This window comes from Lucilia cuprina, chromosome 6, assembly GCF_022045245.1.
Source record: "Lucilia cuprina isolate Lc7/37 chromosome 6, ASM2204524v1, whole genome shotgun sequence".
Taxonomy (NCBI): Eukaryota; Metazoa; Arthropoda; class Insecta; order Diptera; family Calliphoridae; genus Lucilia; species Lucilia cuprina.
The window spans coordinates 4,546,984-4,557,763 of NC_060954.1; the positions used below are offsets into that span (position 1 = coordinate 4,546,984).

At 30.1% G+C, this 10,780-nt stretch overlaps 5 protein-coding genes across 5 annotated transcripts; 3 read left to right on the forward strand and 2 right to left on the reverse strand.

The window, feature by feature from the left end:
- Positions 1–587: 587 nt before the first annotated feature.
- On the forward strand, positions 588–1,252 carry LOC111680413 (general odorant-binding protein 56a-like). Its single transcript, XM_023442053.2, has 2 exons — positions 588–747; positions 801–1,252. The coding sequence occupies exons 1-2, from the start codon at positions 691–693 to the stop codon at positions 1,158–1,160; spliced, it is 417 nt and encodes a 138-aa protein (XP_023297821.2). The 5' UTR covers positions 588–690; the 3' UTR covers positions 1,161–1,252.
- Positions 1,253–2,631: 1,379 nt separating this feature from the next.
- Positions 2,632–3,343, reverse strand: LOC111680414 (general odorant-binding protein 56a-like). The gene is made up of 2 exons (XM_023442055.2): positions 3,135–3,343; positions 2,632–3,043 (listed from the first exon to the last, which is right to left on the reverse strand). Exons 1-2 carry the CDS (start codon positions 3,189–3,191, stop codon positions 2,690–2,692), a joined length of 411 nt encoding a protein of 136 aa, XP_023297823.2. The 5' UTR covers positions 3,192–3,343; the 3' UTR covers positions 2,632–2,689.
- A 2,034-nt stretch (positions 3,344–5,377) lies between these two features.
- On the forward strand, positions 5,378–6,037 carry LOC111680409 (general odorant-binding protein 56a-like). Its single transcript, XM_023442047.2, has 2 exons — positions 5,378–5,530; positions 5,601–6,037. The coding sequence occupies exons 1-2, from the start codon at positions 5,474–5,476 to the stop codon at positions 5,952–5,954; spliced, it is 411 nt and encodes a 136-aa protein (XP_023297815.2). The 5' UTR covers positions 5,378–5,473; the 3' UTR covers positions 5,955–6,037.
- Positions 6,038–7,426: 1,389 nt separating this feature from the next.
- On the reverse strand, positions 7,427–8,102 carry LOC111680408 (general odorant-binding protein 56a-like). Its single transcript, XM_023442046.2, has 2 exons — positions 7,943–8,102; positions 7,427–7,862 (listed from the first exon to the last, which is right to left on the reverse strand). The coding sequence occupies exons 1-2, from the start codon at positions 7,997–7,999 to the stop codon at positions 7,515–7,517; spliced, it is 405 nt and encodes a 134-aa protein (XP_023297814.2). The 5' UTR covers positions 8,000–8,102; the 3' UTR covers positions 7,427–7,514.
- A 1,765-nt stretch (positions 8,103–9,867) lies between these two features.
- LOC111680422 (general odorant-binding protein 56a-like) lies at positions 9,868–10,485 on the forward strand. Its single transcript, XM_023442064.2, has 2 exons — positions 9,868–9,988; positions 10,058–10,485. The coding sequence occupies exons 1-2, from the start codon at positions 9,932–9,934 to the stop codon at positions 10,409–10,411; spliced, it is 411 nt and encodes a 136-aa protein (XP_023297832.2). The 5' UTR covers positions 9,868–9,931; the 3' UTR covers positions 10,412–10,485.
- Positions 10,486–10,780: the final 295 nt, after the last annotated feature.

Consider the following 10,780-nt stretch of genomic DNA (forward strand, 5'->3'; position numbering starts at 1 on the left):
GTCTATAGTCTAGTCTATAGTCTAGTCTATAGTCTAGTCTATAGTCTATAGTCTAGTCTATAGTCTATAGTCTAGTCTATAGTCTAGTCTATAGTCTATAGTCTAGTCTATAGTCTAGTCTATAGTCTAGTCTATAGTCTATTCTATAGTCTATTCTATAGTCTATTCTATAGTCTAGTCTATAGTCTAGTCTATAGTCTATTCTATAGTCTATTCTATAGTCTAGTCTATAGTATAGTCTATAGTCTAGCCAATAGTAAAGACTACAGTTATCCTATATGTCTAGCGCATAGTGTATTATACATCTTTTGTAGGTCTACCATTACCGTTTGTAAATGACTTGATTATGTTTTTTTTAAGAAAGTAATCACTTCATGAAACTATTACCTGTTAAAATAAGCACAAAAAGCAATAATATAATTTAGGAAACAGCAAAAATATTGTTCGTAATAAAAAAATTCGCGAACTTTAATTGCTTTAAAAACTCATGATTTTTTCGCTAAACAAAAATAAGCACATTAAAACCTGATTTCGTATACCTATTAATTTGATTACAATAATTAGTGCAAAAATTTCCTACTTGATATAAAAAGCCTCAAGTACAGTCAATAAGAACAACACAAGCCACTTAACAGTCCCTTAGAGAACGTACAAATTCTACACAAACAAAAATCTATAAAATTTCAAAACATGAAGTTGGTCATTACTTTAGCTGTTATCTGTTTGATGGCCGGTGCCTTAGCATCAGTAAGTTTTTAACAATTAGATTTTAAATTAAATGTTTAATATTCCATTTTTAGCCTTTAGAATTAAACGATGAACAAAAAGTCAAGGCTAAACAATATTTCGAGGAGTGCATTAAACAGGAAAACGTTTCCGATGCTGACGCCGAAAAATTGCGTAAAAAGGATTTCGCCAATCCTTCAAAGAATTTAAAATGTTTCGGTACTTGTTTCTTTGAAAAAGTCGGTACTTTGAAGGATAGTGAAGTGCAGGAAGATGTTGTTTTGGCTAAATTGGGTTCTATCCTAGGCGAAGAAAAGACCAAGGCTATTTTAGCTAAATGTAAAGATGTTAAAGGAGAAGATCGTTGTGATACCGGTTTCAAATTGTATGAATGTTTCGAAAGTGCTAAAGCTGAAGTGATGGCAACTTATTGATCTATTTAAAGATTTGTTGATATTGAAAAAAGTATTATTTGTGAAAAGTTTATTTGTATAAAATGTTTAAAATAAATATTAAAAAAAAACTATTTATATGAAACAAATCAATTAAATTATGTTCATTATCATGATCGCTGGCATCATTACAATCTAATAACTTTTGACGATGATTCTTCTATAAAAGGAAATGATGTATTAAAGAGTCTGTCTTGTCTGTCTGTTTGTTTGTTTGTCTGTCTGTCTGTCTGTCTGTCTGTCTGTCTGTCTGTCTGTCTGTCTGTCTATCTATCTATCTATCTATTTATCTATCTATCTATCTATCTATCTATCTATCTATCTATCTATCTATCTATCTATCTATCTATCTATCTATCTATCTATCTATCTATCTATCTATCTATCTATCTATCTATCTATCTATCTAGTTAGTGAATCTGTTTGTCTATCTATCAATCTGTCTGTCGGTATGTTTCTCTATCAGAGAATATATATAGAGGGCTGAGTAGCTATGTCCATCTGACTCTCTGTCTTTTTATCCATTTGTCTGGATAACAGAATTAACAGAATGCAGCTAAAGCAAAAGGATATAAAGTGCTGAGTTGCCATTTTAATCTGCCTGACTATTTGTCTGACTATCTGTCTATATATCCGTCTGTGTGTTTTTCCATCTACCTGTCTGTCTGTTTGTACACCTCTCGTCCGTCTGTATATCTGTCTGTCCGTTTTAAAATTCAAGTCATATCCATCTCTTTGTCCTTCGATCTAGCTGTGAATCTGTTTGTGTGTCTATCAAACTATAAACCGGTCTGTCGGTATGTTGTTCTATCAGACATTATATAGTCATATGTCGATCTCACACTGTCTGTCCATCTAACTCTATCTGTCTGTTTGCTTCTCTATATGTCTGATGCAAACACAATATAGAACAAATAAGAGAAGCTAGAAGGCAGAGTATTTGTAATGGACAACATAGATATATAAATCCACATAGAACAATGGAATATAAATCCCTTAAGGATCATAAGAATTTGAAGAAAATCAGTAAATCATATCCATCTGTTTGTTAGTCGATCTAAGTATCTGTTTATTTGTCTAACAATCTCTCTGTTTATACGTCTCTTTGTCAGTCTAATTAAAACACAACACGGATAAAATAAGAGGATCTAGAGGGCTTAGTAGCTATGTCCTTTTATGCTATGTCTGCCTGCATGCCTGTCTGTCTGTCTGTCTGTCTGTCTGTCTGTCTGTCTGTCTGTCTGTCTACCTGACTCTCTATCTATACATCCGTGTATAAATTTGTCTGTCCTTTTTCGGTCTGTTTTTCTACCTAGAATGCTGAGTATTTATAACGAACAACACAGGCAACACTATTTCTTGATAATATCTCGTATAAAACCCGTAAAGATATTAATTTAATTTAAAGAAAATTTTCTTCAATAAACTTCTACTAATAAAAACTCGATCAACATAAATTTCTTTAAATATCATTTATTTTCTTGAAAATAATACTTTTTTCGCCACAAAACTTAAGCGCTCAATTGAGCCTTGTAGTTTTCGAAACATTCATAGATTTTGAAACCGGTATCACAACGATCGTCACCCTTGATGTCCTTGCATTTGTTCAAAACTTCCTTGGTCTTCTCCTCACCAATCAAAGAACCCAATTTAGCCAAAACAACATCTTCCTGAACTTGACTGTTCTTCAAGGTACCAACCTTTTCAAAGAAACAAGTACCGAAACATTTCATGGCAGCTGAGGGATTGGTAAAGTCCTTGTTGCGTAATCTGGTGGCATCTTCTTCAGAAACATTTTCTTGCTTAACACACTCTTCGAAGTGAACCTTAGCTTTGGCTTTTTGTTCTTCGCTCAATTCAAGTGGCTGTAAAGAGAGAAAATAAGTTTTTCTTACATTATGTAAAAGGTAAAATTTGTGTTTAGATTTAATTCATTTTGCTTTAAGGATCACTTACAGTGGCCAAAGTGCAGGCAATGAAGCAAACAACAGCTAAAGTAATGAAAGCTTTCATGTTGGTTTCTTTAGTTTTTTGTTTGTCTAAGGCGATGTGTTTCTTAATAGACAGCTAAGAAAGTTATGTTGTTCTGGTCTTGCAACTTAGGGGTTTTTATATTCTGAGTATTTTACAGACTTAACACTAAATCCAGTTTATTTACATACATATGTACATATGTTTATATGTATGTCTGTAATTTTTTATATTTTGTTTTTATTCTATTTTTTTTATTATTATGTGATTTTTTGTTAATAGTTTCGTGCAAAGATTTTTAAAGAAAGCCCTAAACAGCTGTTTAGCTTAACATTATCAACATGTTTAACATTTTTTGTTTATAATTTTGAAGCTGTATATTTAATATTTGTTATTTTGATGACGTTTTTAAAGTATCTGTCTGGCTTGTTTCTTAGAAAAGAAATATAATTTGTATAATTTAAAAGCAACATTCGCCATCATCTGCCAGTTTTGCTTTAAGACCAAATGTCTTCATAAATTATTCATTTATTTTTTGGTCTTATTATAAAACTCAGTCTGCGATATATATAAAAAATAGATTAATGTGTAGTAAAAATAATGGTGATTTTTTTTCTAGATTTTCAACAGGCGCCTAAGAAAAAGTTTAAGTCAGATTTTAATGAAAGGGACAAAGTTTACCAAAGCTGTCTTGTAGATTAAACTAATTAATTAAAAAGTTTTTTAAATCGTTTGAAAATTTGTTCATGTAAAGAAAACTTCACATTTTAAGAATTCGAATGTTTTCTATAATGCTAGACATTGCTAATCCCTATGCGGATCCCTTGTTAAAATTAGCAATCTCCAGATTTAAATTGATAAGAAATTTATATAGATAAGACAATATTGATGATTTATATGAAATTTTTTAACAATAGGAGTTTGCAGAGGAATCTTATTCAAAATAAGGAGACAGCTTAGTTTATTTCAAACAAATAGGAATTTTTTATTAAAATGTCCGTCCATCCAGGCTAAAAAGTTTGTCATACATCTAAGAATCAAAATCAAATCAAATATAATAATAGATGAAGAATTTCGGACCAATTCCGTCCGTCCGTCCGTCAGTTTGTTTACTAATGTTTGACAGGTCCTTGACAAAAATAGTTAAGGGGATATAATAGCAAGAAAAATATATCCTGTCAATGAAAGTGTTAAAAATAAAATTAATTGTTCAATAAAAAAATAATTAAAATAATTAAAGATGGATAACCTTTATTAATCAAATATCACAATAGATGAAGAAAGGCGGACAGACCAATTCCGTCTGTCCGTCAGTCTGCTTGCTAAAGTTAAGCAGTTCCTTTACAAAAAGAGTTAATAGAATATAATAGCAAGCAAAATATATCCTGTTAATGACTCTGTTAAAAATAAACTTAAATGTTCAATCAAAGAAAAATGTTTAGTAAACTGTCTGTCCGTCCGTCCATAATCGAGAAAATTTAAATAAATTGTCCGTCCGTCCATTGCTAGAAGTTTAATAGGGCCTAAAGCAGAAGAGTTACGGGGGATATAAAAGCTAGTAATGATAGCGATAAAATAAGATCAATCGATTTAGCAGAAGGCTAATTTTTGTAAAACGTCCGTCCATCCAGGCATAAAAGTTTGTTCTGAATCTAAGAATGATTCTTAAAAAAATAATATTAAAAACATGTAGAAAGAAGGTAAACTATATGTCTGTTTCCGTTCTAGTCAGTTATGCAGGTTTTAATCAGAAGTTATCTGAAAAACGACTTATTGTAAAAACTTGCAACCCAGACAAATATGGGAACAGACATTATAAAAATAAAAAAAATTGGAAAAATTTGCTATTATTGTTAAAAGTTTAATAACTTAAACTAATGATAAAATTTCATTTAACAGAAGTCTTACCAGACATCAAAATCGATCACCAATTTGTTTACTTATTTTAAAGAAAGTTTTTAACACCAAAATAAAAAGGTAAAGCCTTTTACATTAAATGTAATTAAACTCTTTACAAAAAAACTAAACCAGCAGCAAACAAACTACTCAATATTAAGAGCAAACTCTTAAAGTATATATGTCAATAAACTAACAATACTATGAAAAAATAATAACAAATAAAAAAACATAAAAAAGTTTGCCAAAATTTTAAACAAAAAAACTAGATATCATGTAGCTTATGCTATTAGCTTGAGTAATGAGCAAAAAAACACTATGCTGATTATAAAAACCCCTGAAATCGCAGCAAAGAACCACAAAACTTTCTTAACCGTCTTTTAAGAAACATCAACCCCAACAAAAACTAAAAAACTAAAGAAATCAATATGAAGTCTTTCATTACTTTAGCTGTTGTTTGCTTCATTGCCTCAACTTTGGCCAATGTAAGTTGTTTCATGAAAAGTATCAAAAATTTCCAACTAAAACTTTGTTTAAAATTTTCTCTCTTTACAGCCTTTGGAATTGAGCGAAGAACAAAAAGCTAAAGCTAAGGTTCACTTCGAAGAATGTGTAAAGCAAGAAAATGTTTCCGAAGAAGATGCCACTAGATTACGCAACAAGGACTTTACCAATCCCTCACCAGCCATGAAATGTTTCGGTACTTGTTTCTTTGAAAAGGTTGGTACGTTAAAGGACAGCCAAGTTCAAGAAAAAGTTGTTTTAGCTAAATTGGGTGCTTTGATTGGTGAGGAGAAGACCAAGGAAGTTTTGAACAAATGCAAGGATATCAAGGGTGATGATCGTTGTGATACCGGTTTTAAAATCTATGAATGTTTCGAAAGCTACAAGGCTCAATTGTCGGCTTAAGTTTTATGTTAAAGGAAAAAAGTATTATTTATGAAAAAATAAACGTCTAACTTTTATAAAATAAATTAAAACAAAAAAAATTAAAAAATAAAGTTTTTCTTCCTTTTTTAAAACTATTTTGGAATATCATCCTCAAGCGGTTCTGATTTGACAAAGTTTAGGAATAAAATGTGCTTTTAATAACGTGAGAAAAAAAACGGTTCGTAAATGGGATCAGTAGATATTTTTATAGTTTTAAAAACGAACATTAAAATTCTTACAGGAATCATTTAATGCAGGAATCTTTACATGTTTCTTGAAAAATTTTATTTATATTTACTTCCGTCATTTTTATAAAGTTCATCATAAAGAACTTTAAATCATGAATGTTATCGAATTTCGTCTACTATGAATAATATTGATAAAACTAAGTTCGTAAAAGAGTTAAATATTTATCTGTTTCAAATCAAATATAATAGCAAGCATAATATATTCCTTTAATGAAACTGTTAAAAATAAACTTAAATATTCAATCAAAGAAAAATGTTTAGTAAACTGTCCGTCCGTCCGACCATAATCGGTTAATCAAAGATAAAATTTAAATAAATTGTCCGTCCGTCAATTGCTAGAAGTTTAATAGGGGGATATAAAAGCTAGTAAAGATAGCGTTAAAATAAGATCAATTGATTAAGCAGATTTTTGTAAAATGTCCGCCCATCCAGGCAAAAAAGTTTGTCCATCTGGTTCAAATTCGACGCTTCAGGTTAAAAAAATGATGTGTTTAGATTTTCGATATTAATTCCTGTAAAAATTGTAGTTTACATAGAGTTAACAAAGATTGTATAAATTGCTAGATTATAATAAACTAGAATATAGCTTACCTTTATACTTACTAGACTTAAATCAAGACTGAACTATATAATAAACTATCGACAATACCTGACTAAACTATATTCAACATTATAGACTAGACTATAGACTAGACTATAGACTAGACTATAGACTAGACTATAGACTAGACTATAGACTAGACTATAGACTAGACTATAGACTAGACTATAGACTAGACTATAGACTAGACTATAGACTAGACTATAGACTAGACTATAGACTAGACTATAGACTAGACTATAGACTAGACTATAGACTAGACTATAGACTAGACTATAGACTAGACTATAGACTAGACTATAGACTAGACTATAGACTAGACTATAGGCTAGACTATAGACTAGACTATAGACTAGACTATAGACTAGACTATAGACTAGACTATAGACTAGACTATAGACTAGACTATAGACTAGACTATAGACTAGACTATAGGCTTGACTATAGACTAGACTATAGACTTGACTATAGACTAGACTATAGACTAGACTATAGACTAGACTATAGACTAGACTATAGACTAGACTATAGACTAGTCTTGAATAGACTAGTCTATAAATTGTTTAAGCAGTAAAACAAAAAAATCAACAATCTTCCGAGCATTAATTTTTTCAATATAATTTTATTATTTTAAACAAATAATTCTTTCAAATTTCTTTTTTTTTAATAAATACTATTTCCACTCCAAACTTACAATTGAGCCTTGTAACTTTCGAAACATTCGTAGATTTTAAAACCGGTATCACAACGATCGTCACCCTTGATGTCCTTGCATTTCTGTAAAACTTCCTTGGTCTTCTCCTCACCAATCAAAGCACCCAATTTAGTCAAAACAACATCTTCCTGAACTTGACTGTCCTTCAAGGTACCGACCTTTTCAAAGAAACAAGTACCGAAACATTTCATGGCTGCTGAGGGATTAGCAAAGTCCTTGTTGCGTAATCTAGTGGCATCTTCTTCGGAAACATTTTCTTGCTTTACACATTCTTCGAAGTGAACCTTAGCTTTGGCTTTTTGTTCTTCGCTCAATTCCAAAGGCTGTAAAGATAGGATTTTTATAAATTTTTGTTTAGTAAAAGATTTTGTCTAAGAATATTGTGGATTTAGGAATAACTTACATTGGCCAAAGTGCAGGCAATGAAGCAAACGATAGCTAAAGTAATGAAAGATTTCATGTTAATTTCTTTAGTTTTTTGTTTGTTAAGGAAGGTGTTTCTTGAGAGTTAAGAAAGTTGTGTGATTCTTTGCTTCAAACACTGGGGTTTTTATAATGAGAATATTTTTTTGCTTATTACCGCTTTTATTAGATTTCTGTTTATAAAATCCAGTTTTATGTGTATGTGTTTCATATTTGCCAATTTGTTATGTAGTTTCTTAAAATGATTGACATACACACTTCTGGTGATTGCTCTTAATATGTGAAGCTTGTTTTATAATTTATTGTTTTTCTTGATTGAATTTGTCTCGTATTGGATTACATATCTTGTTTATAATCATATCATCAAAGAGGCTTAAATTTTTTAATAACTTTCTTTCGAAAAATAAAATAAAGTTGTTGTTATTAAATAAACACAACTGATAATGGAAAATTGTCTTATGGTTTAAAAGAATACCTTAAAACGACTACTGTTTATATAATGCATTACTTGTAAGTGATTTAGTATTAAGTATTGTCTTTGCGTAACTAACTACAAATGATTGTAGTTCGACTATAATTCTCATACAGTTAACATATGTGAAAAGTCCTATAACTTTGTAAAGGTTTGAAGATAAGATTAAGATATTTACCTTAAAGACTTAAGAAAATCTTTAAACATAAGCATTTGAAAAACCAGTTAGAGTTTGTCGAAAAGATCTTAAACCAAAATCTTTTTTTCTTTTATACAAAAAGAGCATTCAAAGATAAGTTCAACAAAATTCGCAATTAACTTTTTACTATTTGCAAAAAGATCTTTTTTTATATTTTTTGTTAATTAAATGCAGGTCAATAACTTTTTCTATATTAAATTTCAATTAAACCATAAGAAGTGTTAAAAAAAATCAATCAATTACTATATTTTCAATATATTTTTTAAAGAAAGTGTCTTAAAAACAAGCTCAATCAAAGCAAAAGCCAAGCCTTTCGTTAACTGATAACACTTCAACCAAAATATTACTTAAAGGCAAAAGTTTGTATGATAAACATTTCTAGAAACTATAGACAGTAAAAATATATAAAAAAACATAATAATAATAAACAAATAAGAAATTATAATCGGACGAAGCCGACCATATAATACCCTACAGCTGATGCAAAAATATAATGTGATTTAGCCATTTTCAATAGGCTTTGTCCCTTGGGAAAAAGCCAAATTTCATTGAATTGTCTTTAAAATTACGACCTGTAGTTTGAATCAAAATTACGACCTGTAGTTTGAATCAAAAGTTTGCATAGATGGACAGACAGACAGACATACCTCAGAAAATGATTCAGAAGTGATTGTTTGAGGTGAGTTACAAACAGACAAACAGACAGAGGGACAAAGTTTAATCGACTCAGAAATGATTATTAAAAGTGCGTTACAAACAGACAAACATATATTCAGACAGACGGACAGACAGACAGACAGACAGACAGACAGGCAGACAAGCAGACAAACAGACAGACAGACAGACAGACAGACAGACAGACAGACAAACAGACAGACAAACAGAGAGACAGACAAACATATAGACAGACAGTCAGACATAGCTTAATCGACTCAGAAAATGATTCAGAAATTATTCTTTAATATGCGTTACAAACATCAGCACAAACCCAATATACCGTTGCCACTAAAATGGTGTAGGGTATAATTCAAAAACATTAACAAAAAATTGGCAAAAGATGTAAACAAAAAAAGCTAAATACATACATACATACATACATACATACATACATACATACATACATACATACATACATACATACATACATACATACATATGAATATGCTTTACATAACTAAACATTAGAAAAATATTCTGATTATAAAAACCCCTAAAATCGAAGCAAAGAACATCACAACTTTCTTAAAAGTCTTTTAAGTAACATCAAACCAGACAAACAAAAATCTAAAGAAATCAACATGAAGGCTTTCATTACTTTAGCTGTTGTTTGCTTCATTGCCGCAACTTTGGCCAATGTAAGTTACATCTTAAGAAAATCCAAAATTTTCAACTAAAACGTTTTTTTGAATTTTTTGTATTAACAGCCTTTAGAATTGAGCGAAGAACAAAAAGCCAAAGCTAAGGTACACTTCCAAGAATGTGTTCAACAAGAAAATGTTTCCGAAGAAGAAGCCACCAGATTGCGTAACAAGGACTTTGCTAATCCCTCGGCTGCCATGAAATGTTTTGGTACTTGTTTCTTTGAAAAGGTCGGTACCTTGAAGGACAGTCAAGTTCAAGAAGAAGTTGTTTTGGCTAAATTGGGTGCTTTGATTGGTGAAGAAAAGACCAAGGAAGTTTTACATAAATGCAAGGATATCAAGGGTGAAGATCGTTGTGATACCGGTTTCAAAGTCTATGAATGTTTTGAAAGCTTCAAAGCTGAATTAACTGCTTAAGCAAAACAAATGTATTATTTTCAAAAAAATCAAGCAAAATTTTATTTATTTAAAATAAATTATTAAAAATATAATATTCAGTAGTATTATTTTAATTAAAAGGGGAGTTTTATATGATTTTGAAACATTTTCTTGTTAATTATTATAAAACAGGTTTTTGTAATAGTAGGGCTATATTTTCTTAAATCAACTACTATTATTAATATTACTAGCTTGTTAATGAATTTATTATTATTAAACTTGCAGCTGTTTTCCAAGAAGCAGTTACAATTTAATTATAAATTACACTTTAGGCTATGGAAAATTTGAAAATAAATAAATTATTATTCTCTAGTCATAAGATTAACTAAGGGGGAATTTATTAGACCT